This window comes from Cynocephalus volans, chromosome 2 (genome assembly GCF_027409185.1).
Source record: "Cynocephalus volans isolate mCynVol1 chromosome 2, mCynVol1.pri, whole genome shotgun sequence".
Classification (NCBI taxonomy): Eukaryota; Metazoa; Chordata; class Mammalia; order Dermoptera; family Cynocephalidae; genus Cynocephalus; species Cynocephalus volans.
In genome coordinates, this window is record NC_084461.1 from 143660729 (window position 1) to 143688414 (window position 27686).

Genomic DNA, 27686 nt, shown 5'->3' on the forward strand with positions numbered 1-27686 from the left:
GAGATATACCCTCCAGGAACAAAGATGAATGGCCACAGAAATTGTGCTAAAGTACATTTTAAAAATTATGTTCTATTCATGTTTAATATATTTCTATTTAGGTTGACAATTGATGCTGAGTGCCAGTTACAGTTGCACAACTTTCCAATGGACGAACACTCCTGCCCCCTGGAGTTCTCCAGTTGTAAGTAGTATTCTTTCTATATTCTATACCCCTCACACCTATAGTCTTTCTGATTGCAATGTCAATTGATTGGGAGAATCACAGAGAATTACAAAATTACATTAAGCTCTGTTGTTGACTTTGAAGATTTTGACAGTCTCTTTCGTTATAATCCCAACTTGTCCCTATTATGGAGATTCGTGTAAAAAAAAAAAAGAAAAAAATCTATCTTATCAGAAATTGCAAATAGGTTTCACTGGGTTGCAACTTTTAATAAATCAACAGTGGTTGCCTGGAGCCCTTTGTTGAGATAGACTGTAAAGCTGGGCCTGGACTCAACAGAAAGGGTGCAGAGGTTGATTATCCATCCGCTACCCACTTCTTTCCATGGGCCCAGGAGGGGAGCACAGCAGCACATTGCTAGTTAAGACCTCTTCCATACCAGCATTGTTTTGTTAGTATAATAAAGGTAAAGTGTTTGGTATGTTATCTGACACAAAATAAGACTCAATAAAATGTACGATTACTTTTAATTAATTATTATTATTACCAGATAGTAGAGTATAGCGAGAGAATCTGTGATAATTCTAACACAGATTAGGCATTAGTAACCTTCACAGATGTTTCCTGACCTAACCAAAGGCAATCAAGCCTCAGTTTCTGAAAACCTTTGCCTTACTGTGTGTTCAGCATCCACATTAGGTCACTTACCTCTTCCTTATTTTTAGTCTGCCAATTATGTATATTAGGTACAATAAAAACCTAATTATGGATTTCAAAATTATATTTCTATAGATATAATTTCCCAGGCAGGGAGTCAAGGAGACTCCTAATAACCAACTGAATGATAATAACCATAGTGAAAATAGAACCATTGACTAGTGGAGCAATCACCTGTTAATCATTACATAAATTCCAAAGGAAACAGAGGAAAAATATAACTGTACATCACATATATTTAGAAAAGTTCCATTATTAATCTTTGTTTATGTTTTACTTCATCGGAGAACAAAACATATTTAATTATAAAATTAATTCTCTAAGGATCTTCTTTTCTTTTTCCTCACTCCTTAATTAATAAACATATCATAGACAAAGAGTTGAGCCAAAAGGAAAAGAAAGGAGGAAATATACAATATTTTATGCCAAGCAGTCAATCAGCCTCCATAATCAAGACTTATCTTTACATGGCGTTATTAGACAAATAGCTGAGAAGATACCTAGTTTGTATTTATTTATTTTTATTTGAAGAAGTTCATCCTCCACAGTTTACTTAATAATAATGTCTATCCACCTATCAAACATAAACTGACTGTCAATTTAATGAGATAAGTACTATTATCATCTCCATAAGGAAGCAAATAACGTAGAAGAAAAAAGATTAAGAAATTTGCCAAGGGTATTATGGCTAGGAAACAGTACCCATAACCATTACTTTATCCTGTAATACCTCTTTCATGAAGACTTTCTGCTCTCTTGGTATCAAACTCACTGGTATTTTCTCCTTGGCATTTTTCCTTAGTGCTTTAAACTATATATTCCTATGTATGTTAAGATGAGAGTCCAAACAAACTGAGAGAGAGAGAGATAAAATGTTAAGTAGTTGAGCTTACTTTTTCCAAATATATCTTCTACTCTAAATGCTTGCCCTAAGAGGGATTTGAGTCTGCTCTTTCTTATTATTTTCTGTTTCTAGATGACTCTCAAAATCTTGCCTTATTGACTGTGAAACAGTATCTGGCATATTTACTATTTATTACACACTGATCACTGTTTATATATTACTGTAGACAATGTAAAGTATGCATATAGCATATCTGAAACCATGTAGAGTATACCTTCCATGCAATTTAAGTGATTTTTAAAAGTCATTTTGACCTCTGACTTTTGCATATTACTTCCCATTATGATGTGATGTCATTGTATTTATTTCCCTTACTCTAATGACCTTTTGTTGAGGATCCTTATCTAACTTCGACCTCTCTCTCAGTACTTGTCTCAGCATCTTGTTCTTAGAAGTGGTTGCTACATATGTTCATTTATAATTATTTTTAATGTGAGCTTTCCCATCCATGGCAGATGGCTATCCACGTGAAGAAATTGTTTATCAATGGAAACGTAGTTCTGTTGAAGTGGGTGACACAAGATCTTGGAGGCTTTATCAGTTTTCATTTGTTGGACTGAGAAACACCACAGATGTAGTGAAGACAACTTCTGGTAAGATTCACTTGAAAAGAATTCTGAGAGATACTTCCAAAGTTAAAATTCTGGTGTATATGATTCAGAAAGTTTGTCAGTATGTGTCTACAAATGATCTTCAGAAAATTAAATGAAGTGTTTAATTTTCTAGAGAAAATTATAATTGGTATTCTAGTAGAATGGATAAATATAAATAGATCCTAACAACTTGAAACAAATTGGATTCAAATTGGATTAGTAGATTATTTTCTAATTTCTTTAAGCAAAAAACTGGTAGTGATTATTAAAAAAAGAAAATATATATTAGGTTAAGTTTATTGCTCTTTTTAGGAAATGTGTTCTATAATACGTTGAAATAGCAGCATTTAAAATAATTACACAGGGAGAATGAGCTTTTCAAAAATGCAGAAAAGTTACCATAGTGGGTATGAACTCATTTTCCATTCAGTTATTTAATACTTCAGACTGGCTCCACCAATGGATAAGAGACCAAGCTCTGTGTATCAGAGAGACCTGTATTCAAATCCCTACTCTATCGGTTGTCAGCTATAGATATTGGGCAAATTAATTGAAACCCTGAGGGGATCAGCTTCTCCAGACACCCAGTGCATCACAGGGATGCTGTCTGTATGAAAAAAAGAAAAAATAATAATAATAAGTAAAATGCTTTGAATGATACCTCGCAATGTTTGAACACTCAATCAATAGTAGCTCTTACTAATATCAGTTACAATTATCAGGTGTGAATGAGGCATCATGTGGTCAGGACTTTAGATTTTTCAAGAGAGGCTAAAAGTCAATATTTTATATGAAATCTCATGATTTTTAATGGTATTAATTAATTGATTTAAAACCCCAAGTGGGCCAAGTTATACATTTCCAGACCAGATCTATCTTTGGGTGGGCAGTTTGAACCTTCTGCAATGCTGAATATACACTCCGTGCAGGTTATTCCAACTACTCCTTTTAAAATATGTAAATTTAAATGTGTCCTCATTTCAAATATAAGCATTGTATCCTCAGCTTACCATTTATTAAAACATATCATTTGAAATCTTTTTCCATGAGTTGAGCTGTTTTTTGTTGGTTTAGTCACATGTACGTGACTTTTATTTTTCTAGAATTCACAGGACAAAGTTTTGTGCTGAATAATTTGGAATAAGCTCTTGTTCTATTATTGCACAGAGAGAAGCAAATTAAGGACCTACGCAAAGTTTGAAAATTTAAGATTTTACCTTAAACACCATTCTCTAAATCCAAGAATTATCTTGCCTTAACATTGTTTTCAGCATTTGCAAGTTTCTCCCAAAGGTTCTTTTATTTTGCCAGAAGAATCTGAAAGAAGGTCAAAGTGATACTCAAGCATAGTTTCGAAAAGTGGCTTTATGTTCCCTTATTCACAAGAAATCTTGATCAAGTGCTACAACAATCTTTCATTTGTTCCAAAAGAAGAACAAATGTAAAAATAATCTCCAATTCTGCATGCTTTGAGAATGAGAAATCAGGCAGTAAGTTCTGTTGTGTATTCATATTTCTATAATTATTCCAACACCCTAAAACAGAAGCCACAATCTCATGATTAGCACATTTTTTGTTGGTCGTTTCGAGCCCAGAGTGGTATTAAGACCAAATGGCGGTAGTGGAAAGGTTGGTTTTCCATCGCAAGGTCTAACATTACCCTCTCTCCAGGGTTTCATATTGAGAACGATCTAGGGCATTCACTGTCTATATTAAAATATATTTCCAGGAGAAAATTATCTATTTACTTTGAGCATGGCAAGGAGAATTACCAAGGTCCCGTAAAGCTATGAATCTTCTTAAGGAAATCACAGCAAAATTGTACTGAAATAATACTAGATTTGATACTGAGTAGCATCATGTCACTGATCTCATCAACTCCTCTGTGAATTTTGATCAGATGGTTAGCCTTCACATTGGTCTTTTCCACTCCTTGCTCTTACCGGTTTGTATTTATGTGCACTACCATTTCAATGGCCTCTGTGAAGAGAAAGGGCTGAATAAAAAGTTAGCATCAATACTGAGAGGCAACCTGATTAATGTGACAATTGATATTATAATCATTGGAAGTTTCTGACATTGGTTGAATTTCTGATGCCATTCTTATCTCTGAAGCATAGCACCATAACTAGCTAATATCTACAAAGTTACATTAACAATATTCTTGGGAAATTATCAGAAGTTCAAATTATAAGTCTTCTGAATCTTAGCCATTCCTATAACGTGTTTTTTTCCTAGATTTTTTCCTGGATTTCTAGTAAATGTATTCTTTTTTTAAAAAGCCTCTTTTGTAACTGGGAAAGAATATTGCCTGAAATGTGACATAGCTTAGTGCAGAGTTTTCTACCTTTCATTCATTCATTCAAGCTTATACTATTATACTGCTGGTTTCTTACTATTTTTTTTTCTTCAAATTAATTGTTTTTAGTAAAATGAAGGTTTTTAAAAAATAGGAATGTTTGTATTAGGACCACAATTGGAAAACCAGAGCATTTGACATAAATAGAAGTTGATATAAAGATATAGTTTTTAAAAAATTCTTAAATTTTAAGAACGTATATTTGTGTTCCCCAGACTCTGGTTGTGTTGAAAAGGAGATAGAGAAGGAAGAAAGAGAGCTATTAGAGATACAGTAAAGTGCAACTACCAAAGTAAAACCTTCTCCTTGATGTAAACAGGATAGTAAAAGCATTTCACAGGCATTCTCTTACCAAATTAATTTAACACTATTTGATATTCTTAAATCCACTACCTGAATCACATTTTACTACGAGTTTTATCTGTACCACACTTGGAAAATATTTTCTCGGTGGTAGGTTGATAAGGCTAGAAGAATTCCTTTAATTTATAGCAATATATTGGAACATCCATGGTTTCTTCTCCAAGCCATCATCTCTTTCTGATTGCTCTATACTGGTAAAACCACCGCTATTGCCTCCGTGAGTTAGGCATGTACACTCAGAGTCATGTCCCTGCCTCCCGCATCTCGTAAATCATGAAGGCACTTATGCTTGTGAAATATCTTGTGTAACTGTCCTCCTTTCAGTTGCCATTGCCAGTGTCCTAGTTCACAATCTTGTCTGTTCTTATCTGGACTGTGTCAGTGGCCTATTAAATAATGTCCCTGCTGTCAGTCTCTCTTTTTATAGCCTATGCTTCACACAATAATCATGAAAGCTAGCTTTTACTGAGCACTAACTACATGCACTATAGCAAGCACTTTGTGTAGATGGTCTAGTTTAATTCTCATGACCATAGTCATATTCACTATTAGCACCAATGATATCACTGCAGATGAGAAAACTGAGGCTTCGAGGATTCATTCGGGGATCAAGTGCCTGCACTGGGATATAAATTCAAGCGGTCTGCTCCCAGACTCATGCTCTTGAGAGCTGCACTTTTTGCCTCCCCCTGTGGACCAATGAATCCCTGATGCACAATTTTTTTCACGTCTCAAGAATTCAGTAGGTTCAATGAAGCACAAGCTATTGTTCCTAATACGCAAGAACCTTATCTCAGGAAATTTCCAGCATCGTTTTCTGTAATTTCCCATCTTATGACAGAACAGATCTGTTAATATTTTTCTGACTTCAACTGCCCAGTCCTATGCCCACGTGGAATCTCAGTTTCCTTTTTCTTTTGAATAGCTTTTAACTCATTTTGTATCATCTCATCTCTTCGACTTCAAGGCTTAAATAAATGGGACCCCTGAATGATTCTTTAACTGATCTTAACACCAGAACAACTTGGATCAAGAATGTGTACTCTTGGAGTCAGGCAGGTTAGGTTTTTAACACTAGATTTGCCGCTCGTTGGTGGTATGGCTTTGTAAAAATTATTTAATATATCTGAGCCCAATATAAACAATACCACAGGGTTGCTCTCTGGATTACATATGATATTTGATTAAAAAATGCTTAAATCTGTGCTGAGCACATGACAAAGACAGTACATAAGAGGCAATATGATTACTATTGTCGTTATAATTATTATTACAATAACTCTCCTCAGGGCATTTTCATCCACTTCATGAGAACATAATTTCCACCTTCTGTTGCTTGGCCATTTGTTTTACTCCCCACCACTGGCTCCTCACTACACTGAGTCATAAGTTTCACAACAGAAGTCTTCTCTTCTTCAGGCCTATTCAGGCTATTAGCCTGATGGCTTGCCTAGAGTTGATTATAGATAATGGTTGTATTGATTACTTGTGACAATTGTATTAATAAAATTGAATATCTTTCATCAAATAAATAACTAATGAAGAATTCTCTTAGAGATTTGTCCATTGCTCCCTGTTTACTCTAAATTAAAAGATTTTATTCTTTCTGATTACATTGCTATGGCCAGTTCACCAAATTTTCTCCATATTTTTTAGTATCAAGCAGAACTTTGTTCTCCTGCATTCTCCTCCAGAGATGTGGGTTAAATGTGTTTCGTAAGGGAACCTACATTCCAGGGATCTAGATGCTATCACAAAGAATCAAAAATAAATGTATCACATTCCTCTATATTAGAATATCATTAAAGCTACCATATTATCTTTAGCAATGCATCCATAATGTCAGTGTTTCATGAAACATCTTCATAATTTTTCAGCATGCCCAAGTACATTAGCTATTATTTACTCTTTTTGCTGTCTTTAACACACTTTTTTGGCTTAGATTCCCTGTGCTCATTATATTTTCCTGGCTTATACTACAAGAAATATATATATATATATATATATATATATATATATATATATAAATTTTAAAACGTGTGCCCTACTAAACTCCTCTTCCTTTCCACCAGTGGTATGCAGAACACAATTTTTGAAACACCAGCTTCATGAATAAGTCTGTGTTCATTGCCTGATTTCTAAAATATCTATAATACATCTCTATCTGACCTACTCTATATCTTCAAACACTGCATGCCATTCTCCCATCACACAGTTTTCCTTCCTTGAGATTTTTCTGGATAGGTTACACCTACTCCAGAGTCTCTGCTCATTTTAATTTCATTATTTAATACTAAGCTCAAGTCCAAACTTCTCTGCCTACACCAGTGCATACGTCTGAGTAAAATAATCCTCAAAAAAGAAAAAAGAAATTAGCTCCCACCTTCCATGCCGTGTTCTAATTTAGACATCCATGACAAACTAGAGAGACATGTAAACTTTACTCATCATCGAGGTGAGCTATTTTGGGGGGAAACAAAAAAAAATATATAAAAGTAGATGACATTAGTCATTGAAGAGGTGGAGAAAAAAATCTAAATGATAAAACAGAAAGACCCAACTACAGCATCAATCCTGCTGTCTCGTGTTACTTTTGAATCTGAATGTGTTGCGAGCCTATTTTAGTTAATACTAAAATTTTCAAAGTCGGAGCAATGTAATATCTTAAGTCAGTGGATGATTGCATAGCAATAGATTTTTATTTTATTTTTAGCTTCAATTTAGAAAAAAATAACTTTGATTTCAGGAGAGGAAAATATATGAATTAAGTAAACAAAGACGGGGCAGGGGCTGGACACAGCCATGGGAAAGTCACTTTCCCTCTCTGGGATGAAAGTTCCTCATCTGTAAAAGGAATGCATTTGATCAGGTGCTTCTTTAAAGTTCTTGTTCTTAGCACTTAATTCATGAGTCCTGATATAACCAACCAAGGTGACACTGCAGTTGTCCAAATGTAAATGGTACTTTCTTGATAAATGAATGTTTTCCTGGAATGTTTTTCCTTCATCAAGTGTTCACTATGTTTTCAAAGCAATTCAAATTCAAAAACAAACTCCTTGACATTTAGGTTTTTAATTTAGAGGAAACGATACTCCCTCTCCATCTATTTTGTTCTCAGTGATATGTTAATACAAATATATATATTTTTAAAAAGATATAAACCAAAAATGGCAACTTCTTTTCTCTTAGTAGCATTTCTGGAATATTCATATATTACATTTAAAAGGTAAAACAACACACTGTGCTCCCCAAATATGTACACATAAATGTTAAAATATTTTGAATAAGAAAATAAAAATGAAAAGTACACATTTGAATTTTAAATTCCAAAGTTGTTCTGACATTACCTTGTGGGAGGACAAGTTTTAAAAGATGGAGGGAGATTGCATAGAGAAGTTGTATGAAATCCAAGGAAAATTGTTTGGTTTCAAGGTGACACCCATCATTTCTGCTTGTGTTCTATTGGCAAAAGCTAGTTGCATGTTCCCATGGCGATAATGGGGCTGGGAAATGTAGGTAAGTTGTGTGCTGGGAAGGGATAGTGGGTTTTATGACTTCCTAGCATCTGTGCAATATGTGCGATACCGTTTTATTCCTTACCAGTCTCTGAGGAAGGTATTATTATTTTTCCCATTTGACAGATGAGAAAATTGAAGTTTAGAGAAACTAAGTAATTTTTTCAAGGACATTTAGTGAATTAGAGCTATTTATTCAGATCTGGAAACCTTACCCCATTGCCCTTCATAAACATATTACATAAAGAAATACATTAATTAAAAGAAAAATTTATTTTTAAGCTTGATAATAGCTAATTTTACAGAGACATGCAACAATGAAGTATTAGCACTTAATATGATAACCATATATATGCATTAACATATTAGCTATAGGAATAGCAATTATATTTAGATACAGCAAAAATACCAAGTGGGGAACTTAATTTAGCAATAATATTATTTCATCTTTCAGAATCATATTTGCTGCTTATGAGATGTTATTCACTAGCTAAGTGGACCTGTGGGTCACCATTCAAATCTGGCCTTAATTAAGAAACTGTTGAATCCAAAGTATGTGTATAAATTTGTTCATTAAAGAAAAATCTTATTTGAAAGAAAACATAATAAAAGGTTTGCATGACTATGATTTATGACCAATTTGAGGATTGATCTCTTATTTTGATAGTCTATTAAAACCACGCAAGTCAAGAAAGCATTAATTTTTATCCAAGTTGCTGGTGTTTCCTAACTCAATTGGAAATTCTATTTTGTTATATTTAAAAGTCACATCAGTGTGAGTGATAAAGCTAATAGATCCCTCCTGTCCAGCTACTGCCCCCAAATAAAGATTCAAAACCGTGATGAGAAAATGGAGACTGAACTGAAGAAGATTGTACTCCACACACAAACTTATCAAAGGTTCTTTTTACCCTATTTGATATCATTAAATGATTCCTTTATCTTATTTTTGCATTTTCAGAAAATAATGCTATTTTGCATTGTAGAAATGCAAATGTAAGCACATCTGAGATTTTTAAAAGGCAGCAAATAGCACTGAGAAAAATAATGAGGTTCTTTTTATAACTTAATTTTCTTTTCTTTAAGAGTAGATTACTATGAAAGTTGTAACACATTGTAGTGCCCAACCGGCCAGAAAATAATTTGCTGGGCATATGGCCAGGTGGTGGCCAAATACTGTTTACCATTCTTCCCTGCCACTCATGTAATCTACCTGTTTAGAAAACCAAGAAAATTCAGATTTAATAGTACATTCAGAAAGGCAAAAGCAGATCAGAAAATCCACTCCCCTCATGCCAAAACAGGATCTACAAATATGTTAAACGACTTTAAGTGTTATTTTTTGTTTACTCTTACATATGGGTGTCTCTGCTGATCAAGAAATTGACTTTGCTTTATGTTTAACATAGAAACTATATCATTTTTTCACATTTTTATGTCTTCCAATTTATCCAGTCCAAAATTAGCTTCTCCTTATAATATACCATCTTTTAGAATAAAAATAAAAAAATATACCAAAAAGTAACATTTTCTTAAAATTACAGCTCTTCGCCCTTGTCTATCACAAACCTAATTGTTTTGCACACAAGAACTTCACTACCAGCTCTATAAGATGATGGCTTTTTTGAGAATACTGGACTACAATAAATAAGTGGCACAGCTGATAAGACTTAAAGATGAAAGTTTCAATTTAGATAACTGAGTTTGCAGAACTAGTTTTTAAGCATGATTTCTAATCTGCTTATATTCATAAGATTCACGTGCATCATGCACCTGGATTTTCACCATTCTATCTATTGTTCACTGCTAAGTGTTGCAGAACCATGTAATATAAAAGACAATGTGTAATTCATGAGCTGTGTAAGAGCTCCTCCTTAAACAGATCATGCTATCGTGGGCACCAGTTGTAACCACATAATGATCACATTTCCTTACTTGGTGAATGCTTGTTACCAGTATCAGTGAAAATAGACTGATAAAAAATAAAATGTTCAGGCTACATCTTAAAGTTCAGGCCCAACTGTAATTTTACTTATAGCGAAATTACTCCAAAGAGGTAAAGTCAGAGACTGTGAATTGGTGGCCAATTATCTATCTCCCAACTGAAGCATGGGTCATTAGGCATGGTCAGACTTACATTTGATTTATTTCAATCAACATTAAACAATTGAGAAATCTCATAGAAAAATCTTAAACATCTTTACATCTTGAACATCTGGGTTCTCCTTCACATGTGAAAACAATTGCATAGAAATGAGTTATCACCTGTCTGAACAGGTGGGTCATACAAACTTCAGGTCATCAAAGTCCCTATTACTCCCTGTCCTATTCTCAGGGCTATATGTCTTTCTTCTTGCATTACTGTTTCCTTATTTTGGAAAACAATGTGCATGTATATCTCTAGTGAAAATCAAAGAAAATAAATCCACAAATGAGAACACATGTATATCTGTAGAAATGAAGAATATTCTTTTATCTTTAAGAGGCAAAGAGAATTTCAGTCACAAAACAACACTTTAAGAAAAAAATGTAAAAATCATGACTCAGCCAAAAGTTCCCTGAGAATGGATATTGAGTTGCAAAGAAGTGCCAGAACCTGGCCAATCTAGATCTCATTTCCTTTTTTACTGTCAACAACTGGGTTTATTTCTCATAAATATTTAGCATAAGCAATGCAAATCAATTTTAAGTTCATTCAAGTTTATCTCCACTATTCACTTTCATGGAAGATGGATTTTAAATAAAAATAAAATTGTGAAGTTTTATATGTGAACATCTGTGCCTATAGTTTTTCCTGTTTTTTCCTCTCTTTTTCAACTCACATCTAAGCGGCTAAAGGCTTTGTTGCAATTTCCGGCCCATTACTGATTAGCTGTCTTGCATTGCCAATTAACACTTTGTCCTTCTGTAGTTTTCTGAAGATCTACAGTTATTGTTCTGCAATAAAACCTTTTTTCTTTTTGTATGATGAAATAGGACAGCTGGGTATAGAGCAAAAAAAAAAAAAAAGATATGATTTCTACTTACAGGGTTGCCGTTTCAGTCGTGCCACCACATCGTTGAATGACTTTGAGCAAGTCATTTTCTCTTCTGCCCTATTTAATTTGAAAATAAATAAATAAATCATACTAGATTGATTTTAAAGGTCCTTTCTCCTGTGCTGTATTTTCTGATATTTAGCAGCTCAGAAAACAGAATGAAAAAAATCCTAAACGTTTGGTGGATATTTAAGTTTCCTATGTTCCCAAGAGTTCCTAACAGAAATTTCCTCGTGTTTTTTTATTATGTCACACTCAGAAATTAACAGATTTATTTTCTCTATCATTTGTGGAGATCTCAGGTGGCAACTGTGGTGGAAGGGGCCCAAGGCATTGTCTTAGAGATTCTTGATAAGTTAACTAAGGTCTAATAAAATGAAAATGAGCTTGGCCTGAGAAACACAGGCCTACTGTGGGTGGTAGGACCTACGGTCGGTTCTAACTGAGTTTACTGCAAATGAGAAATTGGGAAGGGGTGAAGGTGGGACAGCGGCTATGACAAGGCTTTCAGAGAGGAGAAGGAACAGACACTTTGCATCCTCAAACAAAAAGAATTCTTGAAATTAAGAGTGAATAGGATGACCTTAATTTATTAACATGTTATTTTATTTTTCATAGCTTAATTACATAAATTTGGCTGAATATATACTGTCTTTTGAACCAGCAGTCTATTAAATAGCAATGACACTACTACCTCTACAATAATAGCAGTAACGATAATAACACCACTATGTGCTAATATAAATCATCTTAAGCCCTTAATATACATCATCTTGTTCACATTTCATAGCCATTCTATAACATGACACTCATCTTCCAGATAAGATTATCAAGAACAACCAACCTTGTAAAAAGAGTCCAGAGAGGGTAAGGACCTTACCTGAGATCATGGAGTAAGTTATTGAACAAACACCCACGTTTTCTAACTGACAGTCTGATTTCAATCCAGTGAGGACACAAACACCATGGTTGTTTCTGAATTTGTGTTTGCAGAAAGACTTGCCTATAGCCCTGTTTCTTTATCTAGCATGTAATTTGTTTGCTATTGCTGTTATGACATTTATCTATCTGTCATCTATTTATCCAAAGCTATTTTGGTCAGTTTAATCTAGACAATGTTATGGTAGTAAATAACTCTCAAAATCTCAATGGTTTAAAGCCCAAAAAAAAAAAAAAAATTATATTGCATATCTTTCACTGTCACATGGCTAGTTATCAGAACTAACCAACAAGCATCCGTGTCCCCAAACTACTGTTGCCTGGTCGCTACCTAAGACTAAGTTAGTACAAAAAAGAATTCCCTTTTCATTGGCTGACACTGAATAAGTGAGTAGTAAGAGATAGTTTGGTCCTAAAAATCTGCCACTGTTCATCTATACACAGAAAAGTTGTGTTGATAATGATATGATGATGATGACGATGATAAAGCCAGCTTTCGGTGTGCATTTCACATATGAAAGGCACAGTGTTAAGCACTTTACAAATATTATGTAAACCTGCAATAACTTTAAAAGTAGGTCTCTTTTATTTTTATAATCACATAGCTGGTTAGTGGCAGAGCCAGGATTTTAACCCATAATCTGAGAGTGGGCCAAAGCATTTTTTTTTTTTTTTGGTCTTATTTGTAGGAAGTGGTGAATTGTTATCATAGTTTTATTAAGGAAAAAGACTATTCACATGAATAGGGGTTCCTATTTCTATAATATGTGTATAATATGTAATAAAAAGCACATGTTTTCAAGGTACCTCATGACATGTAACAACCTGACAAGTTTTGACAACTGATTCTAACCCAGTATGTCTGGTTTCCTATTTGTAAAGATAAGAAGGAGCAAGAAACAGGAGTGCCTTGATAAAGGATAGTAAAAATGCTTCCCATGACTAGGACTATTATCTATGACTCAAAGGAAAACTCTGGATATAACTACATGAGTACTCTATTAGTAAAACACCATTTTTAGTGAAATTTGGAAGGAAAGAATACTGGGCTAGGACAGTGAAAACCTAGCTTTAAGTGTTGGTTGAACTTCTCAATATATGTATATATTCAGGAAAGCCATTTAACCGCCCAGACCTCACTTCACATGTCTGTAAAATGGAAGAATTATAATTGCCCTGCCAGATTTGCCATGAGACTTAACTGAGGTATCTGTAAATGCTTAGGAAATTGTGAATAACTTTGCAAATAGGTGTGACAATGTGATCATAATATAATGGTATTTTCTCCTCTTTCTCATCCCTTAATATAAAACTTAAAATAAGAATGTTTCTACCTAAACATTCCTGAAAAATTCCAGACATAGTTAATGGCTCTGAGAAATTTTTTTTTTAAAAAAGTGTGTAGAAGCTAGTGATGGATGCACTGGTTCACTCCTGCTTGCTTTGTAACCTCCTCTTTAGACCACAGAAGGGCAAGGTGTTTATGGGAATGCTCTTTTAATAGATGTTCCATAAAGTGGCTTTGGGGGGAAAAAAAGTGCCGGAGAACATGGGAATGGAATATTAAGTTGATTTGTTTAACCATGACTAGCTTGGGGTGTATAACACATGTGCGCGTCATGCATGCATGTTTGCTATTTTGGGGGAGTTTGTCATTTTCTATTCTACACAACTAGCAATACTCCATGTGATAGTTATGTAATAAACACTAAATCATGCAAGTCAAAAAGAACCTGGATTGCCTAGTTGAGTTCCCTCAGATAATGTCCAGAGAAGTGAAATGGCTTGCCTAAGGTCTTTTAGCTAGTTTCATAGGAAATGAAGTATATAAAAATTGGTTTCCAGACCTCATTCAAACAGACTCCTCTCAACCCTCCGTGATAAATTTTAGAACTGAAAAGTTTACTTTGGCAGGTCTTCTCTTTTGTATCACATGTTGAAGTAGAACAGAATGAGAAAACTAAAAATCAAGAGTGAAGAAAATGAATTAACAAGACGACATTTCTTTATTTGCTGAAAGATGTCATGTGATGCTTTTGGAAGAAAAAGTTACAAATAGCTTAGGGTTTTTTCTTATAGTGTTTGTACTTATTAAGTATTAGTTGTAATATCATGAAGTGGTATAAGAAAAATTAGAGTAAGCATCTCTAAAGTCAGGTCCCAGACCCAGACCTGTCTCTAACTTGCTTCATTACCTTTATCCAATCCTGTTATCCCTTCCCTTTTTTTTTTAATTGGTTATGAATATTCATGAAATACGAAGCTGGCTGTCACCCCTGGTGCCCAAGATGTGAAGGCCAGATTCATACTGGCAGCACACTCATTACCACAATTTGCGTTTGTACCCCGTGTCCCCACCCAATTATCCTCAACCTCCATTCCCCTCCCCCTCCCCCCTACTCTTTGTGCCTCAGTTTCTCCTCAGTAAGATGTGCATGACATTAGCTGGCTTCCTTTCTCAGAGAGGTGGAGAAAGAATCAAATAACATAATGGATGTGAAAATGATTTATAACATGCTGGGAGTTCAGCCTATGTGCAAAGCATCACCGTCATTATTGCTCTAATAGTTATCTACAAAATCCCCTATAGATCTGAAGTTCTAAAGTCATGCCTTTCTTGGAGTTAGGACTTAAGACACACACACACACACACACACACACACACACACACACACACACTTTTGCCTGTGAAAAGACTGAGACCTGAAATAAATGAATCATTCGTCCCAACTCCATCAGTCAGGCTGAGAACGTTACTCAGTTACTACTTCTCACTCCTGGGTTTCTGTGATCAGATTTTGTCATCAGGTCTTCAGGAGGATGACAAGCTGACAACAATCAAAGGTATTATTAAAACAACGTAAAAGGCAAAATTCTGACTTTTCTTCCACTTTGGGGGAAAACTGCTATTAAAAGATCAAGGCTAAATGTGGAAATGAAAAAAATGAAGGAAGCTTCACTCAGAGGAAGACAGAGAAAGATGAAATTTGGATGGACCTTAGGATTTCCTGAAGCCAACAGGGGACCTGTAGCACTGGACAGTTTTGAAGTCCCTAGGTGTGTGTGTGAAAGAGCTGCAGTGGTTAAACATAGTCTTTTAACTCTTTGGGGAATCAATGTTAAACTTTCAAATGAGGAGCATAGGATGAAAAAAGCAATTCGAAATTAGCTTCTGCATAGAAATTTGGAAACAGATTTAAAGAGAATTATGCTTTCATTTCAAAACATTCAATGCCTCTAAGTGGGGATGAAGGAAAATCACAAAACTCTGTATGAGTGCTAGGCTCTATTCTGTCTGGGACTGAGAGAAACTTGCTTATTTCTTCTTCAAAACTAATAATCTAGTTGAACATTTCTTTCAGGGTGATTGCTGTTTATTTTAAGACTTCCTAATTACACAATGTTGTAATAATTAATAACAAATTTTATTTATTGAAAACATACTTTGTGCAACAAGCTGCCCATGGCAATTTGTATCTCTCTTAATCCCCATAAAACCCTTAAAGTAGATATGATTATTACCCTCCTTTTACTGATAAGAAAACTGTAACTCGAGGAAAGTAGGTAACTAGTCCAAGCCCTCAGAGCCAGTAAGAGATACAAGGAATTTGAAATCATATTTAACCTGTCACAAATCCTGAGTTCTTAAATATTCTGCTCTTTAGGATTCCTTGAGATGATGTCTCTGGTTAGATGGTATTCTAAGGGATAAGGGATGAAGAGGAAGGGGAAAAATAATTCTAAATTTAAAACATTTACTCTAGAAACCACTGTAAATTCAGACCAGCATGCTTAGGAGGCACTTGCCAAACTTCTACTGGAGTATGCCAAAGGCAAGCCCAACAGTGTTGTTTTAGTTTCTCAATCGTGTTCCCTCACCATGCATTAAATGATGAAAAGAAAAAATTTATAGGTCACCTGATGGATACCTGAATGAATCAGCTTTCTTACTTGTTAAAGGCTTATTCAATGTTGAATTTCATCAACTTGGGGAATAGTCAGAGATTAATATAGATTGGGGATTCATGCAAATTAGTGGGTAAGCCCACTCAAAACGTATTGAATAGAATACACTCTTTTCTTTAAAATGGCTCAAGATTTTCATTGCTCTAAAGAAAACGTACCTTACTTTGGGGGAATATTTAAATAATATTTAAATAATAATTAATTCCTAGTGTTAATTTTAATTTTCTCAATTACTCCATGCAGTGGGTTTTAATAAAGCCCTTCTACAGATGAAATAATTGAGGTTCAGAAAAGATAACTGGACCAAGGTCACATGGCTAGTGAGTGGAAGAACTGGGATTCAGACTCAGTTTAGATTGCAAGGCCTGCTTAAGCTCTGTGCATTGCTGCTAAACTCTATTGGGAGTGGCCAAAAACTCTGATCAGCTCCTTTCTTTGGGATCAGCTCAACTCCATTCACTGGTTATGTATTCAGGGCCTCCTATGTTTCAAGCACCACTGATAGGATTCAAGAAGATAAATTTCCCTTGAGCAGCCAACAGCCTGTTGGAATGACAATGAGCTGTATCTAATTAAATTTTAGATAATTTTTACATAAATCTGTATCTGATAAGCCTGATGAAGCACCCACCACATGCAAAAATCTATGTATTTTTTACTACACACCAGAACATCGGTGCATATGGCCTTCAATAGCATGTCATTCTCACTATTATTATTCTGAAGGGATCAACCGTTATCCTAAAAATATGTCAAATTGTTAAAATGCATTGGTATATGCTTGGAGTATAATTTTAAGGTATCAATACAGTTATTACCCCATGTAAGATCTATTGCAATTCTTAATTGTGACTGTTCCAGAGGCTTGTTCTAGCAAGTTGCCTTCCACCCACCCTCTTCCTTGCAGTTGGTATGCTCTTCCCCACGCCTGTGTTGTCTAGGCAGAGGCTGGTAGGAGAGAGGTGTCTGCTGAGTCCAGCTGTCAGCCCAGCATTCTGACAACTGAAATTTGCTTGAAGAGCCTTTGCTAAAATGTCAGACACAGTGGCAAAGGTGGTGTTCCCATAGCTGTGCAGACTTAATGCTGTGTGGTTTATGTTTGCCTTCCCCTCTCTTTTATATTCAATTTTTGGCCCTTAGAAGTACCAGGCATAAGCTTTGCATCCAGACAAATGTGATCTACTTGTAGTTCTAGATATGACAGTCCTGTGATGTTGTATCCAACACTTCTATCCACCCTCAGTCCCTAAGAAGTCCTTTCCCAGGCCTAGGAGAACATAATAGATCACAGCCAAGGGGAATGGTGAGTTCTTTTTGAGATCCATCACTCCAGAACTGCAATTTTATGTCAAAATATGAATTTATACCTACTTGAATCCTCTGTACAATAAAGATATTAGGAAATTGTGGTTGGCACACTAGCAACTGTAGCTTTTGCTTGAATAATGTTTCTTTCTAACCTAAGAGGTAGACTTGGAAGAATTCTGGATGAGGAATTAGATAACCTGAGTTCCAGTGCAATTTCTGCAAGCGGCATGAACTTGGGCAAGTTTCTAGCATACCTTAGTCATTGTTTCCATGGCTATAGGTGAGATACGTTAGAGTATATGAAATGACCTTGTAATTGCAATGCACTATATAATTCTATAGAATCATTTGTCATACATTATACAAGAAGGAAACTAGCCAGTTTAGATTAAGAATTGCCATTAAAACATGGCGGTAAAGTCCAGCATTGCTTTTGTTAACAAAGATACTGTTTATTTAGATACCTTGTTCATTATTTGTTAAGGACTTGCTGAGCACATATTATAAATAAAACATTGTGCCAAGGGATGTTAGGTTGAAAGTTAAATGAGGCATAGATCCTTCTGTCAATCAGCTTAAAAGTCTAGTTATTCTAGTTAGTCATTCAAGTCATTAGAAAACTGTAGAAACACTCTTTATTCTCCTTATTTAATTCACTTGCTGACTAGTCTACAGATTTGACCTCTGCATTACCTCTGTTGAAAGTATTGACCAATGTTCATGGCGATTTGAACACTTGATGCTCATGGGTTACTCTATTGCATGTCTCCACAATTCTGTCGAGTTTAATATTTATCCAAAGTCAGTTGTGTTTCTGTTCAAACCTATTTATGAATGCTGAACTATTCTTTTAATGATATAACTTAAACATTATAGGGAGTCACATATTTATGTTTGGCCTAACTACTTGCAAATAATTATAAAAATAATAAATATTAAAGATAATTTTACACTTGATTTTTTTAAAATGGATGAATTTGGATATGATCTATGTATGAAAGATAACATTTTGATAACCGATTCGTAGACCCTTTCTCAAAGAAAAAGAGCCTTTGGTCAACTTTATTTTAAATAGTGGAGTAAGTGTACATTTTGTTGGTTTTTAAGTTAAAATGCATTGTAAAACATTTTATAAATTATATTATTAATACTTAATAAAAGATTACTCTTGATTAACTGACTTACCACCAGCTCTCTTTGTACACGGTAAAGAGGGTTTCTCCTTTATGAGACTTAATGTAGTTAAAATGCCATGAACATCCAACTTCATTATTATCTTTTTAGCAGCTAGCACAGTGCCTGGCACATAGTAGCTGCTTCATAACTACTGGTGGTAGAATTGAAGTAGATAGCTAGAAGAAAGAACATGGAGATAGGAGCTTTTGAACTGAATCTTGAAAATAAGGAGATACTAGGTTTAAAAGAAATGGGGACAGAACAGAAAAAAAAGTCAATGTGTCCTCTTTAGATCAAGATATTATGAGTTAAAATAACTTAAAATTTGTGGGCATACCTCAGAAAATTATTCAAAATTCTGTGTTTTTGCTTCTTACAATTGTTTGCCCTCAACAGCAGCCAAAAAAAAAAAAAAAAAATGAAGAAGAAGAAAATTAATTCCTGTCTTTGCTGAAAAATTGTGATTTGGCATCTGATGTATATGACTGTAGAATGTGGAACAGCTAGCAAAAGTATAGAAACTATGCATGCATGCATGGATAAATTAATGCTCTTGCTAATTTTGCAATGCCCTAGTGTCACTGAAGGCAAAGTCAGGTTTTAAAAAGTTCTTAACTTTAAATTACATAAAAAGCGTAAGAGAATTTGTGGAATTGAATAAGATGAGTTTAAAATAAACTTTTCTTTATTCCTCTAGTACACACACACACACACACACACACACACACACACACACACACATACACACACACACTGAGATATATGCTTATGTTAAAATCTAACAAAACGTATTATTATATAACTTGAAGTAATATTGAATTATTCAGAGTTATAAGAAGTTTTGTTGGCTAAAATTAAGTTGGAAGTTGAATGTTTATATGCAATTCAAAGTACCCTAATATAATTCATAGATCCTGTAAACTAATATCTGTAAGAGTTATACCTCTGCTGCAGTGTTGCATCTGTAAGAACCAAATTGAACCAAAAGGACTAAACAAACTGGACAAATGAAAACTCACACAAAAAAATTAAAAACTGATGAAGGTAACTAAAATTAAAATAAAAATGTTTAAAAGTAATTATAGAATTTCTTTCTACTGCATGTATTAAAAGAGAGGATAGATAACCTATATAACCCATTTGTCACATATATTATTAAAGGGCTTCCTTACAGTGTAGGCATTTGTCAGAAACATTTTGTTTTACATTTCAGATTATTTATTTTTGTCTTCATGATTACTCAATAAAGTATAAGTCTTGTATAAATGAGAAAATTGAAGCACAGAATATTTTTCAGGACTCTTGCTCTTAAAAGTATCATATTCAAAGCCTTGTTAAACAAAAAGGGAATGTTTTGCACAACTAAAAGTCCAAAAGTAAGTCAGGTTTCAGGTATGGCTGAACCCCAGGGACCAAATTGTAATAATCAGTGTTTAGTCTTGATCTCTCAATTCTGCAGTCCTGTTTTCCTCAACGGTGAATCCAATCTCAGAAAAGCCCCTGCTTTGAAGGGACAAAATGGTTGCCAGTAGCTCCACGTTTATGTATCTATTCTTTTGGCAACCCCATGAGCAAGGAGCATGCCTGTTTTCTGTCAATTGCAAGAAAAATCCTGCATTTAATTCTGCATGCATCAATTCACTTGCTTGGGACATTTGTCCATGCTGAAACTAATTATAGCCACACGCTCACTCCTAAAGCTGAAGGTATGATCACCCCAACCACATGGATTGCGTGGACTTAGAACAGGGAAAACTATTCTAAGAAAACTGGGGGACCAGATGTACAGTAGAAATAAGTTAAGTAATTTAATCAACTCACATGTCTACGTAATACCCGATGCTCTTTCCTAATAAACCACTAAATGAGAAATCTTTTATGTATTCTAATTTCTTTCATCTTCTACTAAATCTGCACCACAGATGTACTAATATCTTAGATTCCTAAAGGAGTTCATATTATTCAGAAATTTTAATAAGGAGAGGATTTTAGCTGAAACTCCTATTTGTAATGAGACTACGCCTCAGAGTCTCATATATTTCAGATGCCTGGGGAAATCTCTCTGATATAAATTTGAAGTGTCTCTAGAGTGTCACTTTGGGGGATTTTATGCTTTGATGTAACCGAAGGGACCACAGAACATTGAACACATGGAGGAATTGGGCAACTCATTGCTTCAAATGCCCTAATACTGAGGTCACTCGCTGGCATACTTTGGATGAAACCAGCAAACAAATGCTTTTTGTTTGTCTTGTAAGCAGTTTAAAAAAAAAAAATCCAGCCTTTAAAAATACAGATATTTCACTGAAGTATGTAGATTTCTGGCTTGTTTTCAATAAAAGAAATATAGGGCACTCCATTTTTGCTCTGTCAAGTGTTTACCATTGACTGGAGCTATGCAGCAGCTGGTCATGTCAGACAGCTGGATTAGATGGTTTACCACAAAGCTGCCTGCACACACCCAGCCTATCTCATCTACTGATGGCACCTCCATGGGCCTTCTCAATCAATCCTGACTTACTTAACTAATTGTCAAGAATGCTGATGAAGTCATATGACACCAGTCTCTGAAACTTTTGGGTTTTACTCATTCAGTAATAGGCCATAACATGTTTTAGGTAAGTTTTCACGCATGAGAGACAGGAAAAAACTAGCAAAAATCCTGGATTCCTCATTACTAACAGTATAATGTTGGGTAAATTATTTAACCACATTTCCTCTTCTGTCTTCACGAGCAGTTACAGGCAGGTGGAAGAGAAAAATATTAAGCGAGTCTAAGCAAAAACAAAAAATATATAGTTTAAATTGTGATGAGCTATTTTATTGATCCTCTACCTAGCTCTTTCTGGAACTATGTTACCAGGAAAGAATAATTATTCTTTCATGGTCCAGTGTACTATAACCCCCAAATTTAGGACTTTACTATCTATACCATAATTAAATACCATCTCTACTATTGTTTACTTAATATTTTTATATAAAACAATTTTTAAAAAACCCTTTGAGCTTAAACCACAGTATATAATATGATGGTGAAGAGCAGAAAATCTGGAGCCAAACTGCCTGGAATCATCCTCCAGTGACTGCAAGCAAGTGTGTACAGGTCCTGCACTTTTTTCATTAGACTTATTGATGTTTTTGTTAGGTTTTGATTTTGTTAGGTAACTTTTAGATTTTGTGTTTCAAAATTTCTATTGCTATTGTAGAAAAATAAAATTTAAAACATATGCTTTTCAAATAGCAGAAAGAAAGCTAGCTTAGGAATACCAAATTTCAGAAAAGGTAAATTTGGAACAAAAAGTAATACTATTACCAGAGAAAAAGAGAGGCATTTCAGAATGATAAGGTATTCTGTATAACATGTTAATCCAAAAATTTTATTCAAGTAATTACATAATCTTACTATTTAAGAAAATGACAAAATTCAAAGGATAAATAGAAAATTCCACAACTTTAGTTTAAAATTTTAACAATTTCTTTTTTCGGTAACCAATTGTACTAAAAGAAAAAAAAAAAAAAAACATCAGTAGAACATGGCAGAGTTAACCATGATTAACAAACTGGAATTAATTAACCTATATACAACACTGTACCCAACATCTTCAGAATACAACTTAATTCCATATGAGAGTGAAGCTGCTATCAATTTGAGCATATGCTTGGCCACAGAACAGATTTCACTACATTTCAAAAGACTGAAATCTTTCAGCATATCTTTTCTGACTGTAGAGGAATTATACTAGAGATCACAGCAAAAGGTGACTAAAATTTTTCTAAATATTTGGAAAATGCCAATATGTTATTATATAACATGTGTAATAAAAGAAATGACAACAGGAATTAGAAAGTATTTTGAGTTGGATGATGTAGCTAAAGCTGTACTTAGAAGGAAAGTTATACTATTAAATGCATATATTATAAAAGAGAAAATAAAGAAAATACAAAGTAAATGCACAAAATGTAGAAGAAAAAAATAAGAGCAGAAACCAATGAAAAGAAAATAGCATTATAATAGAAAAAAATTAACAAAGCTAAAAGATGGCTGTTTAAAATCAGTAAGACTGATGAACTTCTAGCAAAAATGATTAATAGAAATGAAAAGAAGGCACATTTTAATACTAGAAATTTAAAGAGCGATATAGCTACAAGTCTTATGACAGTAAATAGAACATAAGAGTATCTTATGGTCTCTGTTGCTTATGACAGAAATACCTAAAACTGGGTAATTTTTTAAATATACAATGTTTTTTTGCTTACAGTTTCAGATGCTGGGAAGTCCAAAGTCCAGGGAGTACATCTGGTGAGGGTCTTGGTGGTGGTGACTATACGTAGAGACACGGTCTCACATGGCTATGGAAGAGCTACGAGAGAGCTAACTCCTTATGGTTCTCCCATTTAAGCCATCAGAACCATGCCCACAACCAGCACTCAATCATCGATGGATTAATCCTTTTACAAGGGTACAGTCCTCACAATCTAATCACCTCTTCAAGGACCCACCTTTCAATTACAATAATAAGATGTCCCACACTCTTAACACTGTCTGTGGGGATTAAGCCTCAGTGAGCTTTAAGAAGACATCCAATCCATAGTACTTAAGAAAAAATATTTAAAAATAGAACTTTTAGAGTAAACAGACATGTTTTCTGAAAAACAGAACTTGCAGGAAGTAGCACAAGAAGAAATAGACAACATGTCTAATCCTGTATCCATCAATGTATTGAAATATAATTTAAGAAAGAAAAAAGATGTGAAAAAAGAAATCAGGAAAGGCTTTCCCAAAGAAATCTCCAGATAAATGTCTTCATTACTAAATATATTTAAACATTTAAGAAAAATATAATACCATTTTGATGTACTCTCTTCAGGAGAATGGAAAGGAGGAAACAATTGTTTTGAAACCAGTAAAACGTGACATCGTAAAAGACAAAGATGTTATAAGGCAAAAGAGAAAGAGGAAGAGAGAGAGAGAGAGCGAGATGGAGGGCGGGAGGGAGGGAGGGAGAGAGAGAGAGAGAGAGGAAGGCAGGCAAGCAAAAGAAAAAAGAGAAAGCAGTTTCTCTCATGAACATGGGAAAATCATAATCAAGGTGTCACCAAAACTACTTCAGTGTTATATAGGAGGGATGTTAACTCATGACCAAGTAGAGTTTTATTTCAGAGATTCAGGGCTGGCTTAATATTACAAAATCAATTCATATAGTTCAATTTTTCGCAAGCATAGAATAAGCGGGGGGAAATTATAAGATGAACTCTGTGGATGCGGAAAATTCATTTGGCAAAAACTTACTTCCCATTAATGATAAAAACCATAAACTAGAAAAGAACTCCTCTAATATGAAAAAGGATACCTAAAATAAAGACAGCAAACAGTATATTCAACCATAAAATATTGAAAGATTCTCCCCTGAAATCAAAAACAAACAATAAAAGGAATCCTACTTGATGATACTTCTCTATAACACTGTTATGGAGATTCCAGCCAGTGAGGAAAGGAAAATAAATAAACAGCATGAAATTTAGAAAGAGAAAATAAAAATCTTATTATTTGCAAACAACAGAATTGCCTATACAGAAAATATAAAAACACCATCAATATCAAAATTTAGCAAGGTCACAAAAGCAAATGGAAATGGAAAACAAAACAAAATAAAACAAAACATTGTTATTTCTGTATACTAGAAACAATAATTGGAAACTAAACTGAAAGCATAGATGGTTTTCCAGGTCCTCTCTTCCCAGTCTATCCAGGAACTCATTCTTTACTGTCATAGTACCATGAGGCACTTGAATCATCAAATTCCCAAAGTGACTGCAGTTTTCTCCTCCCTACCATTTTTAGAGGAATACTGGATACTGCCTTAGTTCCCTGATGTCTTCAAACAATGTGCTTTCATTTTCTTTTTTAAATGATTGTACGCAGCTTTTATAGTTATTCTCATCAGAAGGACTGAGGTGACATAAGCCACTCTTTATAGCTTGAAGTAAAAGTCCGGATGAGTATCTCTTACTCCTATAATCCATTATTAAATCAATATCCCTTAACATTTAATTTTAGAAATTTTGTCTTCGATTGCAGTCAAGTAAGTTACCTTCAGATAAAAATGTGCCATAAATCTTTGAAACTTTTAAGCCCTAACTTTATTTTTTATACATTTCCAATATAATCTTTATTGACATTCATTAGGACAGGAAAATCATATGTCTTGGACTCTGTTTTATACCGTAGCAGAGAAAATGATGCACATTCTCAATAAATGTCACTGAAAAAATTACCTTATTTCATTGATTCTAAAGAGCATATTTATTTTAATTTAATATCTTTAAAAACAACGCACATTTAAAAAATCAATGCTATCCACAATCTGTCAGGCAAGTAGCTTTTGGCAGTCAGGAAAGTACAAATATGAAAACATGATAATCATTATACATTTGTAAACAAAGTGTTTAGTCCTTGTAGTTCAAAGATGACTAATGAAATGCTTGAATATTTTACAAAGACTAAGCAAATATCTTTGGGAAAAAATGGGTCATAGATACTACCTGTTATCTATTAACAAAATCTGCAAATCATCTTTATGATATTTTTTCTTTTCTAAATTCTGCTGCTTCTTGCTTTGAACATGGATTGAAAGTCAAGGGTACATATTTTATTCATGGATGGGATATGGTTATCTTTCTTTATTTTTTATGTATAGATGAAACTTTATTCATTAATTATTTTTGTATGATGATTGCATTGTCATTCAATACTTATCCATATTTAACCGTATATTCCTAGGGAATTTGATGAGCATTAACCAATAGAAAATAATTATGCATTTTCAAAATAAACACAAAAATAAATCCAGTTCAGCTCCAACTGTATTGGGAGTTATATTTTAAAGGAAAAGGAACACATATATTCATGTGCCTGTTTATGTTCACACATGTTACAAAAACAATTATATTTATAGTTTTTATGTTTATAAAAACTAATAGCACTACCATTTACTGGGTATTTACTATGTGTTAGGAGTTGACTAATTGTTTTATTGCATTACTTATTTGATCATTATAATAACTATGAGGAATTTATTATTATTATTCTATAGGTAAGAAACAGACTTAAAGAAGTTTAAAGAAAAAAAAAAAAAAAACTTTCCCAGGGTTCTGAAGTATGTGGCAAAGTCAAGACTTGAAAATGGGACTGTTTGCCTCCAAAGTATGTGTTCATAACCACTGTGTTAATGCTTTTGCTTATGTGTAAATTATTTAAAATAATTACTAGTATAGGAGTGACATCTTCAAACAATGGCCATCAAAAAATCTGGGAGAAAAGTGAATCTCTTATGTCCAGATGAGCGAAATGTAGCAGCAAATGGTGAGTCAAGACATGCACTCGCTAGAGTTAAAACAATGCCCTGTGTAGGCCTAGAGAGGCGAAGAAACCAGAGAACACTCCCTGGAAGATAAAATGTTTGAGCTGGGTCTTTACATGAGATTTTGATAGACTGAAAAGTGAGAAAAGGCATTTAGGCAAGGACAATAATATAGATAAAGGATCAGATGTAGAAATGATCAAGTGTATTCAAGTGATTGTAAATGTTAGGTGTTTAAATGTCCAATTAGAAGCACTAAATTTTGCCTCCCATGTTGTAAAACAAGTGAAAAATAAGTAAAATAAGTAAAAAGTGACCAAAGCATTGTCTTTATTATTGATAAAGCTTATACTGAAACATCCTATGTACACCTATGAGAAAGCGAGTTTTATAATTTTAAACCCCAGAACTAGAATTACCCACCAAGCAGAATTAGAGTCACTCACCTGAAAGAGCAGAGTAGAGCACATATGCCCTTTAGAAAGGCCCAGCGAAGAAGGAGAAGGAACAGGGGGAGGTGGACAATGCATGTTCAGTTTCATTATTCACCTAAGCAACTCGACCTTTCCTGGGCTGGAGTGAAGGACAGAGAGGGGCTGGTGGTGTTACTCTACTGGAGCTCTTTCACAGGGAAGGACATGAACCATGGAGACGATGCATCCTTCCACCTTGGCCAAACTTGAAAATCTATACCTAAACTCTCAAGAACTGGCTATTTTCTTAATTTGCTATATGACACAGAATGCTAGAGATCCAGTCCTTCATTCCTATCTCCTCTTAAATATTTCTAACAGCAATGAAATAGAACTAAAATATCCACCAGCAAAATGGCTTGAAACCTCATAAGTCACCTTGAAAGAGTATTACTTAAACATAACAGCAGTCTTGAAATAAGTAAGAGGCACTGTTCTTTGTCCTTTTTGGCCTAGAGAGAGGTGTGTGTGTATCTGCACCTTAGAATATGAAAAATTGCATGGAAGAAAAGGTTTCACAGCTTAGATCATTTTATCTTTCTGACTGCACCTCATCCATGTTTAGTAGTTCAAATAATTAAGTTTGAAAAAATAAAACCTTGGGACAAATATACTATATCCTGAAATAATAGAGAGTTTCACTTTTTGGTGGAGAAACAAGAGGAAGCTATTGCCTGTATTTTGTTTCTTCTTATTTTTCAGAATTTATATATATTTGTTTCCTGCTCAATCTTTGGGCAAACTGTATCTGGTGCTGGAGTCCTTCTTAACCATTCATCACTATCTTGATGTCTCCTCATGTATTTCA

General features: G+C 34.2%; 1 protein-coding gene across 6 annotated transcripts in view; it reads left to right on the forward strand.

Moving 5' to 3' along the window:
- Positions 1 to 27686, forward strand: part of GABRG2 (gamma-aminobutyric acid type A receptor subunit gamma2) — a 91784-nt gene that overhangs the window by 37945 nt on the left and 26153 nt on the right. For 5 of the 6 annotated variants that reach the window (XM_063085825.1, XM_063085828.1, XM_063085826.1 and 2 more), the window contains exons 5-6: positions 102 to 184; positions 2243 to 2380. In XM_063085825.1, the coding sequence (XP_062941895.1) occupies positions 102 to 184; positions 2243 to 2380 (221 nt within the window). Of the gene's footprint in view, positions 1 to 101; positions 185 to 2242; positions 2381 to 3704; positions 3708 to 27686 lie in introns of all 6 variants that reach the window. The other variant, XM_063085824.1, reaches the window with a different exon arrangement.